This window comes from Mobula hypostoma, chromosome 8, assembly GCF_963921235.1.
Source record: "Mobula hypostoma chromosome 8, sMobHyp1.1, whole genome shotgun sequence".
In the NCBI taxonomy this organism is placed as follows: domain Eukaryota; kingdom Metazoa; phylum Chordata; class Chondrichthyes; order Myliobatiformes; family Myliobatidae; genus Mobula; species Mobula hypostoma.
Window position 1 is genome coordinate 42702894 of NC_086104.1, and position 23408 is coordinate 42726301.

Consider the following 23408-nt stretch of genomic DNA (forward strand, 5'->3'; position numbering starts at 1 on the left):
CTTCCTGTGCCTTTCCTCTGTTGCCTCGTTGAGCTTGTTCTCAGCAGCGTCCACACCTCTTCTGATGGCATCCCTCCACTGTGAGCGATCTTCAACCAGATCCTCCCATGTTGATGGGGCAATGTCAGCTTTCTTGAGGCTCCTGTGCAGAACATCCTTGTACCATGGTCGCTGGCCTCCTCGTTTTCTGGTACCACTGGACAGTTGGCCGTACAAGATGCCCTTGGGCAGTCTTCCATCAGGCATTCTGACAACATGTCCTGCCCAGCGCAGTTGGGCTGACATCACCAAGGTTGAAACTGCTGGGATTCTGCCTCGAGAGAGGACCTCGGTATTGGAGACCTTGTCTCGCCAGGTGATCTTCATCAGAGAATGTAGGTGATGCTGCTGCAGTTGGTCAAGCTGGCGTAAGTGTCTCTGATATGGGCACCATGTCTCACATCTGTATAACAAGATTGATATGACAACGGCTCTGTATTCCTTGCATTTGGTGGCCAACCTGATGTTCTGTGACCAAACTCGATCTTTCAGCTGACTAAAGGCAAAGCAGTTCTTGACTCAATCTCCTATTGCTACAGTGCAACCCAAAGACTTACACTTGAATATCCTTAAGCTACTGAGTATAATGCAAATTACACTGCATCCACAACTTAAATGATCAGTAGCAAACAAAAATTCATTCTCATTATATCAATGCAGCTTTTTAACTGCAACCAGTCAAAGCTGCCCTTCTCCTAACTGATCAATCCCAGATACTCGACTTTTCAGGCTGAGACCCTTCGTTGACTGTTTACTCTTTTCCGTAGTTGCAGTCTGGCCTGCTGAGTTCCTCCAGCAATTTGTGTGTGTTGCTTTGGATTTCCAGAGTCTCCGTTTTTTTTTTGTTTTTGGGAATCCCAAATACAGTTAAACAGCAACTTTTAAGTATTGAAAAGCCGATTTCTCTACAACATCATTTTCCTGCTTGGCATGAATTAAATGCTGAATTTGTTCTCTCTTTTGATTTGTCAACAGTTGTTAATCAGTGAAGGCCTAAAAGCCAGGTTCTATGAATTTCATCTTTAGCTATCATGAGGGTTTTAGCAAATGCTCTGTTGAAGTCGATATAACTAACACCTGTGTTTTATCCTACTGTGCTTCAAAACTTTTGCAGACCAATGAGAAGAAACAGGATTGTGGAAAATTTGTCGAACTGCCTGGTGCTGAAATTGGGAAAGTAGTAGTAAGGTTTCCTCCTGAAGCCAGTGGGTGAGTTCTGAATCACCAATCCTTGCTTTAAGTTATTGGTACATTAATAGCTTTATATCAGTTTATATTGATGGATTGGACTCTAGTTATTGGAGTTGATGCTTAAAATATTAGTAGTTGTCATTTTTTATTTTAATAGTGATAGGAGAGTGAAAGAAATGCAAGTAATTGCTATCTTCTAATTCTGCAAAAAGTTTTTGAATTTGAATTTGTAAAAAAAAAGACAGGATGTTTGAAGTAAGCATTACTTTTACTGATATGTACTTTTTCATTGTTTCACTTTCATTTCCTTTGCCAAATGCAGTTATTTACATATTGGTCATGCGAAAGCTGCACTCCTGAATCAGCATTATCAAGTCAGCTTTAAAGGGAAGCTTATCATGAGATTTGATGACACCAATCCTGAAAAAGAGAAGGAAGACTTCGAGAAGGTTGTTAAAGTGCATTTATTAAATAAATGTTGGCAATGTGAGAGCCAGTGACCATTCACCTGACTTCAAATAGTCATTTGATTATGGAAGTAAATATTTTTAATCAGTGCGTAGTTTTATCTAAAGCAAAAAAATTCAGTACTTAAGGGCTGTACTGTTGCCAAATCTTAGATTTTTAACCAACACAACAGTTGTCATTATTTGAGCTACATTTATTCCCACACCAAATTAAAATCTGAGTAAACTGGATAACAGCTAAAAAAAAAACTGTGAAGATCAGTCATTTTTCATATTGAAATTATAAATACTTTCACTACAGTAGCTTCATTTTCTTGATCTCACAAGAGTAAGAACCCACAGGTATGTGTGTGTTCCATTGAACACAGTAGTATTGAATACAAAACAGATTTTGAGTTCCAAAAGTACTTCAATTTATCAGTTTTATTGCGGAAGCCTTCAATGTTGCTTTGTTCCATCGTGAGTTTGCATCATGTAAATCTGAAACTAGGAGCAAGTTACTTCAACAAATGTTTTTGGACATTGTAATTTATGAGTTTTTATTAGCAACCTGTAATGTGGATTAAATGAGGATTGTTACCTTGCATTTTGACTAGTTAATTTGATGGTATATTAATTTGTTCATTAGGTTATCTTGGAAGATGTTTCAATGCTACAGGTAAAACCTGACCGATTTACCTACACCTCAGACCATTTTGACATTATAATGCAGTATGCAGAGAAGATGCTTAGAGATGGAAAAGCTTATGCAGATGACACTCCTGGAGAACAAATGAAACAAGAGCGTGAGCAAAGAATTGAGTCTAAAAACAGAGCTAATTGTAAGTATTATATTTTGCATGCTATCAAACCAGGGGTCATCAAATCTTTATTGGTTGTTTGTTCTTTACTTCAAAAATAATGATTCTTGCTGAAATATATTCTCCCTCCTCGACAAAGGGACCTACTAGTTTACTTGACTGCAGTGAAAAATGTGTAGTGTCGATCCGCTCGACTTCCTCATGACTTATAAAGATGATAACCATGAATGGCTATTGCCCTTATAAGTCATACCATAAAGTGAATGGAGACAAAAAAAAGTGGCATGAAGAAAAATGTCATAACAGTGCATAGTTAGAATTTGTAGCAAACTATCTAATGAAATAGTGGGTGCTGAATCGTGTGTAATAGGCAATTAGATAAGAACTAGGGAAGCAGATATTGCAGGGATCTGACTATCTGTATGAGTCTTTTGAAAGAGATCCTGTGGGCTAAGCTATGCTGTATGCCCTAATTATAACTTCAGAAGCACAAGATCTTGGAGAGTAAAATGCATTTGCTGAGTAGAAGTGCTTGCTAAGTGATGCTTGGTGATGTAACTTCAGAACAGAATACCAGTCCTCTGCAGATGTGGTATTCTAAATGTGCTGTTGTGCTTTGTATTGCACTATCTTGCATTAATGTGACATAAACAAAATAAAAAAACACTGGATCTTTAGGCAATGGTGATAATTGGGGGAAAAATCACTATTATTTATTTGGTGAGGGGTTCTTTAAAATTAAACTTGAATAGATCTAGATTCTTGCATTGCCTCCCACTTAATTTGTGCAGCTGTGGAACAGAATATTCAAATGTGGGAAGAGATGAAGAATGGAACAGAATATGGACAGACCTGCTGTTTACGAGCCAAGATTGACATGACCTCCAACAATGGTTGCCTCAGGGACCCCACAATCTACCGATGCAAAAATGCGCCACATCCTCGAACAGGACTCAAGTACAGGTGCAGTATATAAGCCACACTTAGGTTTTGCACAGAAAACACCAAAATGTGGAAATTCATTTTACCTTAATTCTTGTATCTATATAAAAAAATCATATAGGAACTTTGGTCCCAGACTGTGAAAGAATTATTGTTGTGGTTGCAATAGGTAGCTTAGTATCACTTTTTCACGGGCAATACTGTATAGTATGTGCTAGTCTTGACTAGGGACACCACACATTCTGAAAAAAAAACTATATACTTAGTCATGTAAGTCATAGTATTCTCATTCTGGTATCCATCCCATCCACCACTGAGACATAAATTAATAAAATTCTGCTTCATACACTATCATTACTCTAGCTCATTGCTTAGCAACCTTGTGCTTTTGGTGTTAAAGTTAGAAATTTGCTGATGGTACAGAGACATTGGGAAGTAACGTGTGAGGAGGATGCCAAGCCTCCAAAGAGATTATAGTTGTATTAACTGAATGATCAATGTTCAAGGAATATATTTTTGTAGGAAGAAGTAAAACACAGAATATTATTTAAATACAGAATGACTGATGGCGGCTGCTGTTCTAAGGAATCTAACTTGTACATTAATTTAAAGTAACTTATTACCAAAATAATGTATATGTTACCATATACTTATTGTCTTGCAGGTGTTTATAGGAAAAAAGAAAGACAATAAAATTTATGGAAAACTACAAAGACTGTAGTTTGCCAATTGCCAATGTACGAAAGAAATTAAACTCGGCAAATAAAAAAATACTGAGAACCTGATTTGTAAAGAGTCCTTGAAAGTGAGTGTGTAGGTCGTACATGTAATGAAAAAGGCAAATGGAGCACTGGCCTTACTTACAGAGAGGGATGGAGTACAAATGGTGAACAGTCTTGTAGCTCTGTAGGATATTGGTGCTTTTGCTGTTTTTTGGGATTCAAGGGGATGAAGCTATGCTAAAATTAAGCTCGATTAATTCAAGGAGGTTTCAGATGATACAAGTTGTGAACAGTGGGCAGAAAACTGGAGTTGAAGCTGAGATTTGATGTGCCATTTTCTTGCTGAATGGGACTGGATGGCTAATTCCTAGCCCTACTCTTGTGTTCTAAGAAAATGGTTGCTAGGGGACTTTTGTGGGAATTGATGGATTATTGTCAGGTAACTTGGCAAAGTGTAGGAGCATGGCTTTGCTCACTGTCATTTTCTCTTTTAGCCATTTTGTCTGGTTCCCCATAATGCCACACAATAAAATCTAATGGGCCCAGTCACTGTGTAGAACCCCTTGATTTTGGACTGGGATAGCAGTTGCTAGCAAGTGGGCATCTGATCTATATTAAAAAAAAACAAGTCCATTTGTGTGCCCAGCAGAAATTTCTGGCCCACTCATTAACTTTTCTGCTGTCCTGTCACTTAATCTATGTTTTCATTCCCTTCTCTATTTTCTTAAAATATTCTGACTGATTCAATATTGAATTTGCTATTCAAGCTTTCAACTTCGATTCAAATTCTGCACTGGCATTGAATAATAATTTAATCTAAGCAATAAAGCAACAGACTAATGCTTGATATTTTTTGTTCCCAGATGCTCTATTATGCAGCTTACTATAACTTGCCATGCACAGTGAATATGGCTGTTAACCATTTTGTTTCTCTGTAATAAATTCTGGCCCTGCATTATGGGGTTGTTATTTACCAGGATGACATTCTGATGAAGGAATGCATCTGCATATTGGCGGCATGGTTCCTTAATGTTGTTATAGCCAGGGGTGGTAGTGGGGAAAGGCTCCCACTACCTATTAAATGCTCTCAATTGCGTGCATCTCAAATATCCTCTTATAACCAGGTCCAGCTCCTGGCCTTCACATGTGGCTGAGCTATCAAGCCCAGTAAAACTGTTTCTGCTGTCAGGAGTGCAAACGCGAATTACTGGCGCCTTAAAATCAGTCGCTTCGGTAAGATGGGGCTCATCGCCCATAAATGGCAGGGCTCATCTAGGAGCAAGAAAACTGATGTCAAACTGCTGCTGCCTTGCAGCTACACCCTACTGATGGAGAAGACTTTGGGAGTAAACCCTGAGTAAAAATCTGAACCTGGAGTCCCTGAGGCAGCCCTATGTCGAGCTTAAACTCCTGCGACACTGCTGGTGCCAAACTGTATTGGGCTCTATCGTTTCATTGGATTCATGTACTGCATGGAGAGAGGGAGCCTGCTACATGGGCAGTAGCTTTCTCTCCAGATCAGCTTGTGTATCGTGTTGATACTAGGATGCGACATCCATGGTCGACGCTGACCAGCAGAGGGCCTCATGGGGGTAACATCGCAGTTAGCGTAATGCTACTACTGATGCAGTTCGACTGCTGTTTGTAAAGAGTTTGTGTATTCTCCCCGTGACCATGTGGGTTTCCTGTAGGTGCTCGGGTTTTCTTCCATATTCTAAAGATCTATGGGTTAGTAGGTTACATGGTCACATGGTGTAATTGGGTGGCACAGTCTGGTTGGGCTAGAAATGCCTGTTGCTGTGTGGTATCTAAATAAAATTATTTTTAAAATCACCCTTTATTCTGTCAAGCAGTTGTAACTGAAGTCATGAATCTAACTACTGCTTTGCATGATACTACTTTAGCAGGGCATTCTTTATGTGAAAGAATCCTGGAGGTGCTTTAATAATGTAATTTTTCAAAACAGTTATTTGTATTTGCTTTCCTTTTCCATTCTCATCATTATCATTTCTTTTTTTCTTTATGTAATATTTCACCCAAGACTTTTTTCCCCCTGTGGAAATGGAACCTTTTTGTATTACACTCTCACAGGCCTCATCTTCCTGTGCCAGTTCCAATAGCTCTCAATTCCCTGTTGATCTAGCCTCCACAGCCCTCTGGAATAGAGATTTCAGAGATTTACCATTCATCTGTGAGAAGTAATTCCTCTGCACCTTAGTTTTAAATGGCCAGCTCTTGTAACTATGTCACATTGTTCAAAATTCTCTCACTAGAAATATCTCAATACATTCTCCCCGTGACCACTTGGGTTTCCTGTAGGTGCTCTGGTTTCCTCCCACATTTCAAAGACGTACCGGTTGTCCTGTGATTAGGCTAGGGTTAAATTGGGGGATTGCTGGATGGTGTGGCTTGAGGGGCTGGAAGGCCTAATCCATTCTGTCTGTCAATAAATAAAAATAAAATAAACTACACTGTGGTGGTCCCTCGATGTTGTATTTTTCAATAAGATTGCCTCATACTCTTTTGCATCTCCTCAGGAAGTGGAGTAGTCTATGCTTGTATGTAACAAATCCTATATAGCATTCAGGCTTGGCTTGATAGCTGGCAAGTAACATTCACGCTTTGTGTCAGTCAGTGATCTTGGCCAACAAGAGGGAGTCTGACCATTTACTATTTATATTCAGTGGCATTAGTATCACTGAATCACCCACTGTCAATATCATGAACATAGAACAGATCTGCACAGGCCATATTGCCAATCTAACTAATCCTATCTTCCTGGACAAGGTCTATATCCCTCTATGCCCAGCCTATACATGTGTTGTCTAAATGCCACTTAAACGTTGCTGTCATATCTGCTTCTACTATCTCCCCTGGAACACATCACTCTGCTTAATCAAAAACAAAAACATTGCCTTGTGCATCTTTTTTAACCTCTTCCCCTCTCACCTCTAAACCTATATAATGCAGTATTTGACATCTCCACCCTGGGAATAAAAATGTAACTGTCTAGCCATTCTGTGCCCCTCATTATTTTCTATACTTCTATCAAGTCACCCCTCAACTCCAAGACTCCAGAGAAAACCAAGTTAGCCCAAGCTGATCTTACAAACTAATACATTCCAATCTTGGTGAACTCTTTTTTACCCTCCTCGGAGCCTCTGTGCTCTCCTATATTGTTCGGTTATTATGAGTAATCGGAAACTTAGCTGAATTAGCAATACTCTGGTAGGAAGATTAATTCAGTAAGTAGAAATGGAAATGAAATAGAGCACACCGTCCACATGAAGATTAATGATGTTAGTTGACTTGTAATTTCAAAAACAACAGGGTAATATTTAGAAACTAGATTGTCGATGGGCTTTTACGGTGGCTTGATTAGATGGCATCTATTCTTCTATGCTGGAAGGCATAAAACGGGATGTGGAGGGCTGTAAAGGAATGGCTAATTTTGTTGAAAGTAAGGTAAAAGACAAGCAATATAATAAGATACCTCATTATTCTGAAATTATGTTGTAGAAATAAATATTTGACAACCTTGAAATCACCTGTAGATATATGAGTGTAGTGGGTAGTGTGACATTATTACAGCTCAGTATCAGAATCTGGAGTTCAATTTTGGCGCTGTTTGTAAGGAGTTTGTACGTTCTCCCTGTGACCATGTGAGTTTCCTCCGGGTGCTCCAGCTTCCACAGTCTAAGGAAGTACTGGTTTGTAAGATAATTGGTCATTGTAAATTTACCTGTGAGTAGGCTAGTGTTAAATAGCTGGGTTGCTGGGCATCGTGACTTGTTGGACCACAAGGGCCTGTTTCACGTTGTATCTCTAAATAAATAAACTTTGAACTGTAAGACAAATAACCAGGAAGTGTTTCTTAAGGAACATTTGGTGAACAGTTTGGAATTATTGTCTCAGAGAAGCTTTTGGATTGGTAGACGTGATATTATGAATGATCAAAAGGTCATTGTTAGAATTGTGTACTTGAAAAATGTTGCATTTTAACAGTGATGTAACTAATTGAGACGTGTAGTGAAATATTGCTACAGGTCAATCATCATGTATGAATTTCTATTATTCCCCTCTTGCAGAGTCTACCCAACATATGACTTTGCGTGCCCGATAGTAGACAGCATTGAAGGTGTCACACATGCATTAAGGACAACTGAGTATCATGACCGGGATGAGCAATATTACGGGATAATAGATGCTTTGGAAATTCGAAAGCCTTACGTATGGGAGTACAGCCGTCTTAACCTAAATAACACTGTTCTGTCCAAGAGGAAGCTTACGTGGTTTGTCAACGAGGGATTGGTAGATGGATGGTATGGTTATGTTATAATTATGCTTAACTTGTGCTTAAGCTTAATAATAATTTATAGATGTCTTTTTTGATGGAATCTTATTTTAAATTGTTTGAAATGTTCTCAGATTTTTTTATTATAATGGATTTCTGGAAATACCATTTCTCGTTCAAAATTTCTATATTTGCTTTTAGGGATGATCCTCGCTTCCCTACTGTGCGTGGAGTCCTGCGGAGAGGAATGACTGTTGAAGGATTGAAACAGTTTATTGCTGCTCAAGTGAGTTGAAATGAGTGTTTTCTTGCATAGATTCATGATATCTTACTATTTGCATTGTTTCCAGTGATTTAGAGTAAAAATTTGTGTTAATGTTTCCCTTTCCAAAGGTTAAATGTTAAATTTTCTGATGCAGGGTGGCTCCAGGTCCGTTGTAAATATGGAGTGGGACAAAATCTGGTCCTTCAACAAAAAGGTAAATGTATGACTTGATGAAAGCTTCTTTTACACCTTGCTGAGTATCATTTGCTTTTGAGTATACTTTTTGTTAGAAGTTCTGTATGCTTTTTTTGTGTGAGTCAAGTATATCAAAAATTACAGCTTTTGTGAGGAAAATGGAATGTTCTTTTGAATGGTTACACGATGACAACTGTTTTCTCTATTGCCTGAAAAAGTAATAAAAAATCTTAATTTTGGTGCAATTGTTTACTTATGTGCTGGAATAAGATTATAAAAAGAGAAAAACTCTCTATTCTGTAACCCAAAATGTGCAAATTTACTGTGAATTAAACACAATCTGTGCATTGCATTTTCTGTTTTCAAGCTGCAAACTAACTGTAACAAGGTATTACTTATTTTCTGCTCTAATTAGTGTTAGGTTTACTACACAGCTTGAAAAGCATGGCAAGAGTGCTTTAAAGTTCAAAGTGTGTGCAAGCTTGATCATTTTTTTTCTTCTGATATGGTTTTCTGCACGTTTTGGTAGCAAAATAGTTATTTAAAAATGGGATTGTGTATAATAAAAATGGAAGTAAGTTTTTGCTATATCTTATGTAAATAAATATTGCATTTACAAGAATTCAAGTGTTATTTCATGACTGCAGTCTGATTTTAAAATATATTTCACCATCACAAATCTGGTAACTAATTCAGGCATATTTATTGTGTTTAGCTAACCATTGCAGGTTCTTGTAATTTTAAAGTGAAAAATCAAATGTACAGTAGTTGTAGCTTTAAAACAAAAAATTGCTGTTGCACATACACAGTAAAAACACTGTACCATGTACAATATAGTTTATTAAATATCTCAAAATTTGGCACATATAATGTCTAATGTACAGCCCTTGTATGACTGAGTGCAGAAACACCATTCTGTGACTTTGGTTACTTGACCAAAGTCTTGATCTAAACCATTTGAATTTCATTTGTTGAACTGATGTCTTGCTAATATACCCATTTGCTCGTACTTCAGTATCATTCTTCCTCCCTTTTTAATATTCATTTTCTCCTGCCTTCATACCTAAAGGGATGGCTTTTTATTTTATTTTAGCTTACATTGAGGATTGTTTATGTTGTTGCACTTAACTGAAAATCAAAATAATATTAAGGCCAATTTTTATTTATAAATGATTTGGGCAGTTAAAATTCACGTATGCACTGTAACTAGCTGCCTGGAAATACCATTTTAAATGTATAAGCAACAAGAGACTCTTAAAAACTCTCTTTATGCATCAAGGTAAACAATTCCCTGTATTCTTATTTTGCAACTTGCATGCAATTGAAGATCAAAAATCATTTTGGGCTGTGCAGATATAATGAGTACGTCTGTTTTTCAGGTTATCGATCCAGTAGCACCTCGTTACACAGCATTATTGCAGGCTGAAGTGGTGCCTGTGAGTGTGCCAGGGGCCAAGGAAGAGATGAAGGATGTGGCCAAGCACCCCAAGGTAATAGACCTTAAAAATAAATAGATAGAGATAATGTCAGAAAAATCCTCTTGACAAAGATTTCCCACACCTTACTTAACCTGATGTGGATAGCCTACCTTGCTAGCGCATCAGGTGTGTATTCCAGTGCTTTGGCCTGGGTGATAGTAAGGGCTTCAAAGATATTTTTGAGGAAGCTTCTCCCCTCAGATGTCCCATTCCCAGTTGAATATATTTTTAAAAAGATTTAAAATGGCTCTTGCATTTGGAGATTTTTAAGAGCTATTAAATGAGGTAAATTAAATTCTGAAAATGCTTTCAAGCCTCATTACAATGGCTGTGAAATTCATTAATGAGATAAATCTGGATTAAATAGCTTACACCAGTAATGGTATCACAAACTTACTGGATTGTTTTTTATTTTAAAAATCCCTTTACCGAATTGTACTTTTTTTTTCTTTGATTCTTGCTCTTTCTGTCAGAACCCAGATATCGGACTGAAACCTGTATGGTATGGATCCAAGGTACTAATTGAGGGAGCAGATGCAGAAACGTTCACAGAGGGAGAAATGGTTACTTTTATCAATTGGGGTAACATTAACATCACTAAAATTAACAGGTAAGAGACACAAGTATGAAGTTTGCTGCTTTATTCATAAGAACATGACATTTGGTTCTTTATAAGACTACAGATTTGTATAGCAGATTTAATAAAATGTTTTATTTTAGAGATTCCAGGGGAAAAGTTGAATCACTTGAAGCAAAGTTAAATCTAGACAACAAAGATTATAAAAAAACAACAAAGATTACATGGTTAGCTGAGACTCCACAAGCTCCATTGATTCCCACAGTATGTATCTACTATGAGCATCTAATAACTAAACCCGTCATCGGCAAGGATGAAGATTTCAAGGAATATGTTAACCGAAACAGCAAGGTAATGATTTGTAGTGCATGTTAATTGCTAGATAGAATTTTAGTCAAATTAGTTGCTTACAAAATGTTTGGGTGCACTTGGAGTATTGTGTCCTGTTTTCTGTTGCCAGGAAAGATATGATGAAGCAAGAAAGGGCTGAGGAAAGATTCACAAGAATGTTTCCAGAATGGAAGGGCTTGAGTTATAAGGAGAGCTTGAATAGGCTCGGAGCATAGGAGGTTCACATGATAGATGTAAATATAATTATGCGAGGCATGAATAGAGTACAAGCTCTAAAGGACAGGGCAAAAGTTCAAGGTGAGAGGGAGAAGGTTCAAAGGAGATCTGGAGTGAGCTGCCAGAGGAGGTGGTGGAGTCAGGAATATTTTCAACCTTTAAGGAGCATTTGGAAAGGTACTTGAATGAACAAGGCATAGAGAGGAATGGAATTAATGGGATCAGTATAAAAAGGCATGATGGTGTGCAGGAACATGGTGGGTCAACGTGCAAATCTGATTCTGTAATTTAGATGATTTTATTTTTAATCCCTAATTGGAATTTATGCTCTTCTCACAATTAATACTATATAATCTCAAATACGATTTCCAACCAATAATTAACCTTGCTCATTGGTACCATAGAAATAGGTATGAATCTTTAATTATTTTCTGCGCTTTCACATGTTTCAGTGTTGGCAAACAATCCTAGTGAAACTTCGCAGGAGATAAAACTTGAATAGTGACAGAATTGAAAGTGACAATTCCAATTCGTGTTCAAGTGTATTATTCAACTGTACATATAGAGGGCATTAATGTATGAAAATTAGCTTTTAGCAGCAACGGCACAGTAGCTTATGCAGAATTTCCCTGAAATATGTTACTAATTTTCTTGTTTATTCAGATGCTTTACTTTTGATTTGTTCTACTTGTAATCAATACATTTTGAATGATATTCTGTCATTTTGGAAAATTGTTCCCAGTGTGCAAATTTCCTTTGTTAACTTTAGTTGTCAATGAGTTATTGCCTCATCATCCAGAAGCGATAGGCAGTTTATGTCTGATCTTGAGTAATGCATATGAATTTAGTGTACTCATGACTGCTCAGGTGAAAATTGTCCAAGCATAATTGATGAAGCATCTTTGTTTGAGTGAGCTTTTTTGGGCAGTTTCAGATTTTGGGGCTTTGTATTGTAGTTTAACATTCGACATTGTCTGAATGAAGGAATTGAAGAGATTTTTCTCCCTTAGAAAGAAGAACTAATGTTTGGTGACCCCTGTCTGAGAGATCTGAAGAAAGGAGATATCATTCAGCTACAAAGAAGAGGCTTTTTTATCTGTGATCTGCCGTATGAACCAGTTAGGTAAGTAGTTGTGATAATTTGACTTGTTTACAGGAAGAATATCTTAACTAAAGGAGAAGCATAATGGGTAGAGCAACGCAGTTACAGCTTGGGGTGTCGAAGTTCAGAGTTCAATTCCGATGTAATCTGTAAGGAGTTTGTATGCTCTCCTTGTGAATGCATGGATTACCTCTAAGTGTTCCAGTTTTCTCCCACATTAACCAATTAGTTAATAGGTTAATTGGTCATTGTAAGCTGTCCTGTGATTAGGCTGTTGGATTGCTGAGCTGGTAGGGCCTGTTCCATGTTGTATCTCTAAATAAATAAAAAATAATTAATGTTTCTGGTTTAATGGTCATGTGGTAAGAGATGTGTTAAATTTTGCCTAATGGTGATAAGTGTATTGACCATTAGCTATGCTGTCTTTGTGCTGTTTGACCACCTTTTTTTTCCATTTAAGGCATAAACATTTCTTAAATACGGCAAATCATTTACTGAAATTGACTATGATACTTAACAATATTTTTAGAGCTGTGTGTGGCATTAATTTGATTTCTACACTCCAGAGCAGCACAGATATGAGTTGCAATGCATAATATAGATTCCATATTCAAAGAGCTGCATAACATTATAAAATAAATTAAAAAGCTGTTTGTAATTTGATTGATGTCAGTCATACGATTTCCTGTTTTTGATATAGCCCATACAGTTGCAAAGAATCTCCTTGTGTTCTGATTTACATCCCTGATGGTCATACCAAGGAAATGCCTACCTCTGGTTCCAAGGAGAAGAGCAAACTTGACGTGGCTAAAGTGGTAAGAAAAACTATTCAAAATGTAGACTCTTTATTTTTAATCGCAATCAATATTCTAACAGGGAAATTTATCAATCAATGGAAATCTTTTGATAGCTGTCAGTCTTTAGGCAATTTGATTTGTTCCATCTGAAATCAAGAAACACGTTGGATTGCAGCAAAGGATATGGGCCCCAAACAGCATTCTGGTAAGAGGACAGAATGCTTGTACTCCAGAACTTGCTACGCCCAGGCTGTTCTGATGCAGCTACAATACTTGCACTGAACATGGAAAATTGCTCAGTTATGTCCTGTGCATCAGCAGAACAAATCCAATGTGTCCAATTACCACCCCATTACTCTATTCTTGATTATCAGCAGGATGATAGAAGAGATGCTTATAATGTCTGACAATCTTGATGTGATTATGATTCACTTGCTCGCAAAAATTCAAGTTTGGATTCTGCCAAAGTCACTCAGTTCCTGACCTCGTTACAGCTGTGGTCCGAACATGAGCAAAACAGCTGAACTCCAGAGGTGAAACGTGAGTAACTGCTGTTGATATCAAGGCAGCATTTGATCAAGAATGGCATCAAGGAGCCCTGTTTAAGCAGTTCACATTTAAATGCAACAAGACCCAGAACATGGCCGGGCATATGCTGATAGATAGCAAGTAATCTTAATGCCACACAAGTGCCGGACAGTGACTATCTCTAACAAGACAAAATCACCCATTGATATCAAACAGTGCTATTGTTGTGAATCTTTCACTAAAAGTACCCCTGGGGGTTACCATTAACCAGAAACTGGAGTAGCCATATAGACAATGTGGCTACAAGATGAGACCAGATGCTTGGAATCCCAAGGTGAATAACTCACCTCCTAACTCCCCAAAACCTCTATAAGGCTTAAGTCAGCAGTGCAAAGGAATACTCTCTAATTGCCTAGATCAGTGAAGCTTCAACACTTAAGCTCAATACCATATAGGACATCACAACCAACTTCATAGGCACCCAAATCCACAACCATTGATTCACACTACCACTGATGCATGGTAGCAGCAGTTTGTACCATCTGTAGGATGCACTGCAACTATTCACCAAGATCCTTCAGTACCTTCAACACCTATACTTCAAGGGCTGCAGTTGTTCAAGAGGCAGCTGATTGCCATTTTCTAGGGTGTTTAGGGATGGGCAATTAAATAGTGTCTTTTGAAGTGCACATCCGTTGACTGAAATTTTAAATTCATTTTTGATTGGTGTGGTTTATTCATAGCTTGTTGTAAAATCCAGGTAATATAAAAACCTATGGGTTTTATTTCCTTCATGATCCGTGGAAGTAAGTTGACGAAGCAATGGCATTTCAACAAAGGACTATTTTTGTACTTGCGTACATTTATTGTGTCTTACTTCTGAGGTTTCTCAACAGAAGTGTTTTTAAACACTATTAACTCATCTGTCTTAAGCACTATTTAGGGTTAAATATCACTGTTCCCACTCCATCTGTGTGGGTTCTAAACTGTTTGAGGAAGCCCTGCACGTGTGGCAGGAAGTGCATAATGGGCAGGTGGGTAGATTGGGGAATGTTCACCTTTTACCGTTTATGCTAGGCTTTTGTGAGCTTCCTGCTACTGGTTTGAGGTTCTTAATGCTATTCACCACTTCGTGTCATGCATCGAGCATTCTCAGACTCCATTTTTGATGCTACATATCTTTTGCTGTGACAAAGGTTGTTAAAGAAGATCTGTTTTGGGAGACTATGCACTGTCTGTCCATTAGAGCTGAGTAATGCTCACGATGTTGGCCTAGAGGGAAATACTCACATCATCCTGGTAATTAATTTGGAGGAATTGGTGGGTTGCAATTGGTGCTTTCCACTGTCTGTTACAAATGATCAGAGGTATGGAATTCAGGGCATGAAAACCACTTTGTGTATCTTAGTTACTGTTCTGTAATCCATTTTCTTTTGGTTTACTTGCCTTCCAAGTTGGTAGTCCATCTTCAAGATACCATTCTACATTCTGTAGGAAATTGTTGGAAATATTGGTATTTTTCCACTTGGTCCTATCAAATTTAGAATTTCTATGCAAGTGTATATGAATGTAGAGATGTTGGCCAGCATTTATTTTTGCTATGCTCAGTTACAGAGTTTGGTGAAGGTTAGAAAATTAAAAAGCGTAATCACCAAAATATAATGGATTATTTGTTCAACAGCTTGTGTCTCAGTTTATTTAATTTCTGGTTCTTATCTTTAAATGTACTTTTTTCGTAATATCAGATTTTTAAAAAAATCCATAAATGTGTTTTGACTGTTTCAGAATGTCAGAAGTGTGAACTGTCAAGTGTTGACAGTTGTCCAACTCAGATGGTGTGGCCGAGCCCACTGAGAATATTTTCATTTGTTTTTTGTGTGCTTCTCCCCACCTCATCATCGTTCCCTGCAATGCTCTTTTCCTCAGACCAGTTTGTGTCTATTCTCTTTGGGAGAATTGTGAGAGAGAAGTGGGAATAGTTTTCATGTAAGGCATTAATTGCTCAAAATTGACTGGGCCATTATGTTTACGGATATACATATGTGCTGCAATTGCAGACTATATGTACTGTTTATTTTTCCAGTAAATTATGGGAAGAAAAAATCAAAATCATTGCATGTGAGCCCTTTGAGTTTGTTGTTTTTAACAGGTAATATATGTAGTAAAGTAGTAAAGTAATTAAATCAAAGGATATGTAAATATATGTGGTAAAGTAGTAAAGTAATTAAATCAAAGTTTAACTGATTTTTAAACATTTTAAATATTTTAGGTTAAAACTGAGTCTGTAGCTACAAATGTGTCATCTCATGATGTTTCATCTGCTTCAACAAATGATTCTGTGGACCTTATTGCACTTTACAACAAAGTAGCTCAACAAGGTGAGGTGGTTCGTGAACTGAAGGCAAAGAAAGCATCCAAAGAAGAGGTGGATGTAGCAGTTAAAGGACTATTAACTTTGAAAGCTGAATATAAGAAAAAGAGTGGTACTGAATACAAGCCTGGAAAGCCACCGGCATCAATTGATAGCTCTCTCTCTGAACCTAAGACTGTGGACACAAATAATAGCAGCGTTCTTTATGACAAGGTGTTTCAACAAGGCGAGATTGTTCGAAAACTCAAAGCAGAGAAAGCACCCAAGGTATTTTTCCCTCTTAAAATCTTTCAAGATGTGCCTTTTCCTCCACATTAGAATACGGAAACATAATTAACTTTTCAATAACAAAAGAATGCAGATTTTTAATTAGTTTTGAATGAACTTTTGTTATTTAACTGGTTTCTAAGCATGCCAAAATACAGATAAATGTTAAATCCAGATGAAAAAAATCAAATGCACTGTAGATGCTGGAAATCTGGAATAACAGAAAATAACAGTTCTGATTATGCGTCTTTGAGTTGAAATCTTGCCCATTTCTCTTTCCACAGATGATACCTAACTTCCTGAGTTTTCCAGCATTTTCTGTTGTTATTTCAGATGAAACCAACTTTCTATTTAACTCGTTTGAGAAAATTTGCAGATGTTGGAAATCCGAGCGACTCACACGACATGCTGGAGGAGCTCAGCAGGCCAGGCAGCATCTATGGAAAAGAGTATAGTCACCGTTTCGGGCTGAAACCCTTCAACAGGACTCTTTTTCCATAGATGCTGCTTGAGTTCCTTCAACGTTTTGTGTTTCTACTTAACTCTTATGTTGATATCTCAAATGAAACTTATCACTGAATTTGCTATTTGTATCCAATTGCTAAATTTTGAGCTAATAAAGTCCCATAATGTTAATAACTTCATTGATGTAAGCATAGGGTGATTTTTAATATGTGATGATGTGGGTATTTTCTAGCATGATCAAACTACATTTCTGCTTATTTCATTCAGCATGCTATTCTCATAATCGAGAAGTCTGAAATGCATGCTGAAATACGTGAATAATTAAATGTTTTGCCTGGTGGCTCAGGCTTGGCATATTTTTGTTTAATTGTTACTTCTTGATTCAGAGTCATGTGGATGAAGCAGTGAAAACACTTCTAGCTTTGAAAGCAGAGTTTAAAGAGAAGACTGGTGAGGAATACAAACCAGGGAAGCCACCTGCTCCGAAGGTAGAAGCAGTTGTGAACTGCTCTACAGAAGCATCTGGACTTGATGAGAAAACACCTGCATTTGATGAAAAAGCACTGTACAGCAAGGTGGCAGAACAAGGAGAAGTTGTACGCAAACTTAAAGCAGAGAAGGCTTCTAAGGTAATGTCATGAAATTCTTCAGTGATTGAATCCATATGGTGTCCTTGCTATGTTTATACAAAGGAGTAAAAGGTAGCTATTTTTTTCAAGATTACATACTGGTATATAGCAATATATCTCTCTGCTCAAACAGATTTGGAATAAGTTAGGCTGAAAGAATTTATGAAAGTTATATGAATTATGTTATTTCAAAGTAACTTTATTGTCGACGTGTATATATGTTGCCATATACTACCCTAAGATTCATCTTCTTGAGAGCAAACTCAATAAATCCATAAGTGAATAATAACCATAATAGAATCAATGATTGAGCACACTAACTTGGGCATTCAGTCACTGTGCAAAAGACAACAAACTGTGCAAATATGAAAAGAAAAGAATAATAATAAATAAGCAATAAATATTGAGAACATGAGACGAAGAGTCTTTGAAAATGTCCATAATTTGTGGGAACATTTCAATGATGGGGCAAGTGAAGTTGAGTGAAGTTATCCCCTTTGGTTCAAGAGCCTGTTGGCTGAGGAGTAATGACTGTTCTTGAAGCAGGTGGTGAGGGTGCTGAGGCTCCTGTGTCTTTTTTCTGATGGCAGCAATGAGAAAATGGGTCGAAGGACCTATTTCTGTGCTGCAGTGTTCTATGACTCTCTACTTCACCAGCCAGGTTCCTAGTGAATTGGAGCAAAGCGCTGATAAATTGGTAACCATCTCAGTCAAAGTGACTGAACTAGTAACTTGCATAGAATTTTACCTTGTATTTAACATTGGTTACCCAATATTGGGCCCAAACTCCCAATTTTCCTAGGCAGGCTAAGTCATTCCCTGAATGATTTTCCCCTTTTGGTTGCCATAACTTTAGTGTACATTGTAGTTACTGTAATGGAAAATTTGTTATTTGTTTTGCTATTTGGTGATTTTTTTTTTGTTCTACATACAAGTTTGTAATTTTACTTTCCAGGAGAAGATAGGTGCTGCTGTCACCTTGCTCCTTGATTTGAAGAGCCAGTATAAAGCCTTAACTGGAGTGGAGTATAACCCAGCTGCTGGAGGTGATGACAGGAACAAAAATAAAAAAGAAAAACAAAACAAATCTGAGAAACAGAATAAATCTGAAAAATCAGAGGAACACAAGAAAAACATAAAAGAGCAAGAGCGAGGATCAAACAGTGGAAGTGCAGGTGAAGGTCAAGGGCCAAAGAAGCAGACTCGGTAAGTTAAGCATCAAGACAAATTCACTTAAATTCTGCTCCAAGTAGTAGAAACTTGCTTGAAAAATCTTTAGTTGGAAGCAGGGTTGAAATTGTTATCAAAATTAGATAATTCATGCTCCCATTTGGCTCCAATCTGAAAATACCCCAAACTCGTAGACAGCTCTTCGCCCTCAGAGTACAAATATGATCAGGAGTACAACCCTGGAATCAGTTTATATTTGAGTGGGGTTTAAAATATTTTTCCTTTTATAGATGTCAGTCTTGTTAAATGCCCAAATAATGTTGAAAGTATTATATTTGCATGGCTACACCTATGTGTATCTTTAAACTACATTGTAGTGCTTGGACAAAAGCAGGAACTGGGAACTTAAGGTATTGTGATAGATTTGAAATAATTTACAATAGCTATAACCTTTCATAGATATTGTACTTGACATTCTTTTGGTCTTCATGAAAGTGAGGGATATCTGTGCTAAGAATGTTGCTACCAGATGTCAGTGGAAGTTGGGAGTAGAATGGGCCATGTGCTAAATTAATTAATTCATGCAACCATACTCCCATCTGAGAACGCCGCCTTTTTATCTCACACGTCCTGTGCTAAGCTCTCTGTAGACTTTGTAACATTGAGATGGTATACTTATTGCTGCCAGGAATTTGTACAGCTCTAGGAAATCTCCAAATGGAGTATGACTGTCTAAGTAGTTAAAGGAGTAGACACGGGTATAGTGGGTTCAGCACCATCCTTCTATGTTGCATTATTCCTCAGACTAAAATTGAGTGCCTCCCAATGATGCTATGTAGAATTTGTAAAAATAGAAGAAATGGCACTTTGTGATTATGACTAGGTTTCAGAACTAAAAAAGGAGATTATTACACACAAACCCAGTGCATTCCTGAGATCCCTGTGATCTCAGAAAAAAAACTTGTAACTTAATTTGATCCATATTTTTATATAAAAACACTGTCATCTATATTAACAATATGGATGAGAGTGTCATGAGTGTGGTTAGTCATTTTGCAGATGGCACCAAAATTGGTGGTATAGTGGACTATCTTACAGTTAGAAAATTAATTAAGTTTGCAGCAAGATCTAGATCAACTGGGAAAGTGGGCCAAGGAATGGCAGATGGAATTTAACACAGACAAATGTGAACTTCTGCATTTTGGAAAGTTAAACCAATCTAGGACTTGCACAGTAAACGACAGGGTCTTGGAGAGTGTTGTAGTATGGAGACCTGTTGATATAAATACATGGCTCCCTGAAAGTGGCAATATACAGTAGTTAGATGGGATAGTGGAAAAGGTGTTGATGATGCTTGCCTTCCTCAGTCAGGATGCTGAGTACATGAGTTAGGACATCATGTTACACCTGTACTAGATGTTCATGAGGCCACACTTGGCTTATTGTATGCAGTTCTGGTCACTTAGCTATAGGAAAGAACTCTTTAAACTGAGAAAGGTTCAGAAAAGATTCACAAGGATGTTACTGGGACTGTAAGGCTTGAGTATAAGGAGAAGCTGGATCAGCTAGAGCTATTTCTTCCCCCCCTGCAGTGCAGGAGGTTGAGGAGTAACCTTACAGGTTAAAATTATGAGGGGCTTGGGCATGGTTGCAGTGACTCTAAAACTATAAAGTACAGACTTAAGATGAGAGGGAGAAAATGTAAATGGGAACTTCATGCAGAAGGTGGTGTGAATGTGGAATGTGCTGTCAGAGGAAGTGGTAGAGGCAGGTACAATTATAACACTTTAAAGATGTTTACACAGGAACATTGGATGTTACAGGTATATGGGCCAAATGCAGACAATGGGGGTCAGCTCATGTAGTCATCCTGTTTGGTGTAGGTGGGTGGCTTGATGGACTTGTTTACGTGGCACATAACTGACTTTGTAACTAGTGGCATTTAGCTCTGTATTGTAGCCTTGAAGTTTTGGCAACATTTAAAAAAATGCGCATGAGAACCTTTTATTTAAAAAAAAGCCATTTTGGATCTGCAAGAGTTTAAAGCATGCAGGATGGAGTTAGTCAATTATTAATTATTTGTTACTTGGTTCTGAGTAATATGATCCTCTTTATAGATTGGGCCTAGAAGCAAAAAAGGAAGAGAATCTGCCAGAGTGGTATTCACAAGTAAGTCTATGTTAACTATTCTTTTTGAGCACAGTAATATGTTCTAAACTGAATCCAATGTATATTCCTGAATCTAATTCTCAAAGAATTGGGAAATGTATATTTACATTTTTCAGTCACTTGCCATTTTTAGTGGCGTCATTGAGCAAGGAAAATTACTTGTATTTGGTATCATTCTTTTGAATGGTATTTCAACTTCAGACTTTGCTCTGACCTAGCATAACCAGACTCATTTTAAGTTGTGTGAACTGACATTTCAAGGCTTTTCAGTATAATTAGTAAAACTACTTTGAGATGTGCAGTAGTGAATTCCTCTGAGCAGTAATTTCATGTGGGTAAATTTGCTTGTTCGTCTGCCGAATGACAGTCCTCATTGTTAGCATCTGCCATGATGTTTCTTAGTTTATTTTTGATTCTTTGAAATCACCTGTCACCAGTTCCTGTTGTGGAGTTACATTGTTAACAATATAACTCAACTATAGTAGTCAATGTCTTTTTACTGCACACAATGTTTAATCATTGCAGAGAGAAAAATGTTTTTACTATAGTTCCCTTATAGAAGATTTCAATTTGTTTTTTTAATAAAATGATGTTTCATTTTTTAATTAAGCTGTTACTTAAATCCAACTTTAAACTTCTAAATTCTAAGTTGTTTAAATAGCTAAAATCCTTGAAATTAGTTTTAACTTGAACAACATTAATTTCACATACACCACTTCTAACTACTTTGAGTTGGTGTTCACCAGTAAACCAGAAATAAATGGAGAAATCATGGGTGTAACGTTTATGTTGGTTATCAATATGTTATTGTCACAGAGTCCAACTCCGGCCTGCATACAAATGGAGAGTCAAAATACAGTAATAAAGCATGGGATATAAACTTCATTGAACTAGAAAACTGTAATAATACCACCTGTATTGCCAGATTACTGTTGCCTTTTGAGTGCCGTTATGTGCAGCAATTCTTTGCCACGGGCAGCTTTGGAAGCAAAATTTTATATTTATGTATATTTAAGGCAGAGTTGATAGATTCTTGATTGGTTAGGATATGAAGGGATTTGGGGAGAAGACAGGAGATTGGAGCTGAGAGGAAAATTGGATCAGCCGTGATTAAATGGTGGGGCAGACTTGATGGGCCAAATGGCCTAATTCTGCTCCTATATCTTATGGTCTTATTTGTTACAAGGAAGTTTTTTTTGCCTTCTCAAAGGGTGCTTTTTCTTTCTGTATTCAGGTCATTACAAAATCAGAATTGATCGAATATTATGATGTTAGTGGCTGTTATGTTCTCCGTCCATGGTCATATGCTGTCTGGGAAGCCATCAAAGATTTCTTTGACCGTGAGATTAAGAAACTGGGCGTGGAAAACTGCTACTTTCCCATGTTTGTATCTCAGGCAGCCCTTGAGAAGGAGAAATCTCACATTGCAGACTTTGCCCCCGAGGTAAGAACAAATGTACTTGAAAGTCCATCAGAAATCAAGTAGTGTTTAGAGATGTGTGATTCCATAATATGGTCAATGTAAATTCCATAATATGGGTCAGTGTAAATTCCATAATTTGGACATGGGCTAAAATTTGGAATCTGGATATACCTGCTTAAATATTGAATTTTCCACCAGAACTTCAAGTCAATAATTAATTTAAGGGTATAAAGACTTGCATATCAGCCTTGAATCTGTTGACAGTAATATCAATCTAGGTTTTGATTCACTTGACCTGTCACTGAAATGTTCATTTAAAACACTGTGTATTCTAATGATAAAGAACATTTTGCTTCTTGAAGTAATCGTTACTTTATTTCAATATTAGGTAGCTTGGGTGACAAGATCAGGAAAAACAGAGCTGGCAGAGCCAATTGCTGTTCGTCCAACAAGTGAAACTGGTATGAAATAACTTAATCAAGTCTTTTATAGCCTTTAGCTTAATATAGTTTGATAACAAGGAAGGTCATGAATATGAGTGTATATCTTCATGATTTCAGGGCATCTTGGTGATTAACAACTAATTGTGCAACTGTTGATAAATATAGTAACCAGATTAAGTGCCAAAAAAAGATAAATGACCTATTATTTTGACTTTGATCTTAACAGTTGACAATGAAGTGTTAAACTGTACATTAATATAATCCTTTAGCCTTACAGGAAATGATGCAAGTTCTCTAGCATTCACCTGAATTGGCAGATTTGAGTTCTTTTCAGACTTTACTCAAAGTTCAGGATATAATAGTGTGATTGAATTCACAACCTGTTTTCTTATGATTGCAGATGCAATTCAGTTTAACAGACTCACCTTCCAATTAAATTAAAATTCCTTTTTAAAATATCCTTTTTTCAGATGTGATTTTTTTATATGCACTGATGTGTCCAATAGG

General features: G+C 37.2%; 1 protein-coding gene across 1 annotated transcript in view; it reads left to right on the plus strand.

Moving 5' to 3' along the window:
- Positions 1–23408, plus strand: part of eprs1 (glutamyl-prolyl-tRNA synthetase 1) — a 51498-nt gene that overhangs the window by 14767 nt on the left and 13323 nt on the right. Inside the window, exons 6-23 of the mRNA XM_063055746.1 lie at positions 1154–1248; positions 1553–1679; positions 2326–2518; positions 3289–3460; positions 8250–8483; positions 8657–8741; positions 8875–8934; positions 10295–10405; positions 10867–11003; positions 11114–11321; positions 12548–12660; positions 13340–13454; positions 16234–16602; positions 17454–17696; positions 18652–18902; positions 20984–21035; positions 22270–22479; positions 22847–22919. Coding sequence (XP_062911816.1) covers positions 1154–1248; positions 1553–1679; positions 2326–2518; positions 3289–3460; positions 8250–8483; positions 8657–8741; positions 8875–8934; positions 10295–10405; positions 10867–11003; positions 11114–11321; positions 12548–12660; positions 13340–13454; positions 16234–16602; positions 17454–17696; positions 18652–18902; positions 20984–21035; positions 22270–22479; positions 22847–22919 — 2848 coding nt within the window. The remainder of the gene's footprint in view (positions 1–1153; positions 1249–1552; positions 1680–2325; positions 2519–3288; positions 3461–8249; positions 8484–8656; positions 8742–8874; positions 8935–10294; positions 10406–10866; positions 11004–11113; positions 11322–12547; positions 12661–13339; positions 13455–16233; positions 16603–17453; positions 17697–18651; positions 18903–20983; positions 21036–22269; positions 22480–22846; positions 22920–23408) is intronic.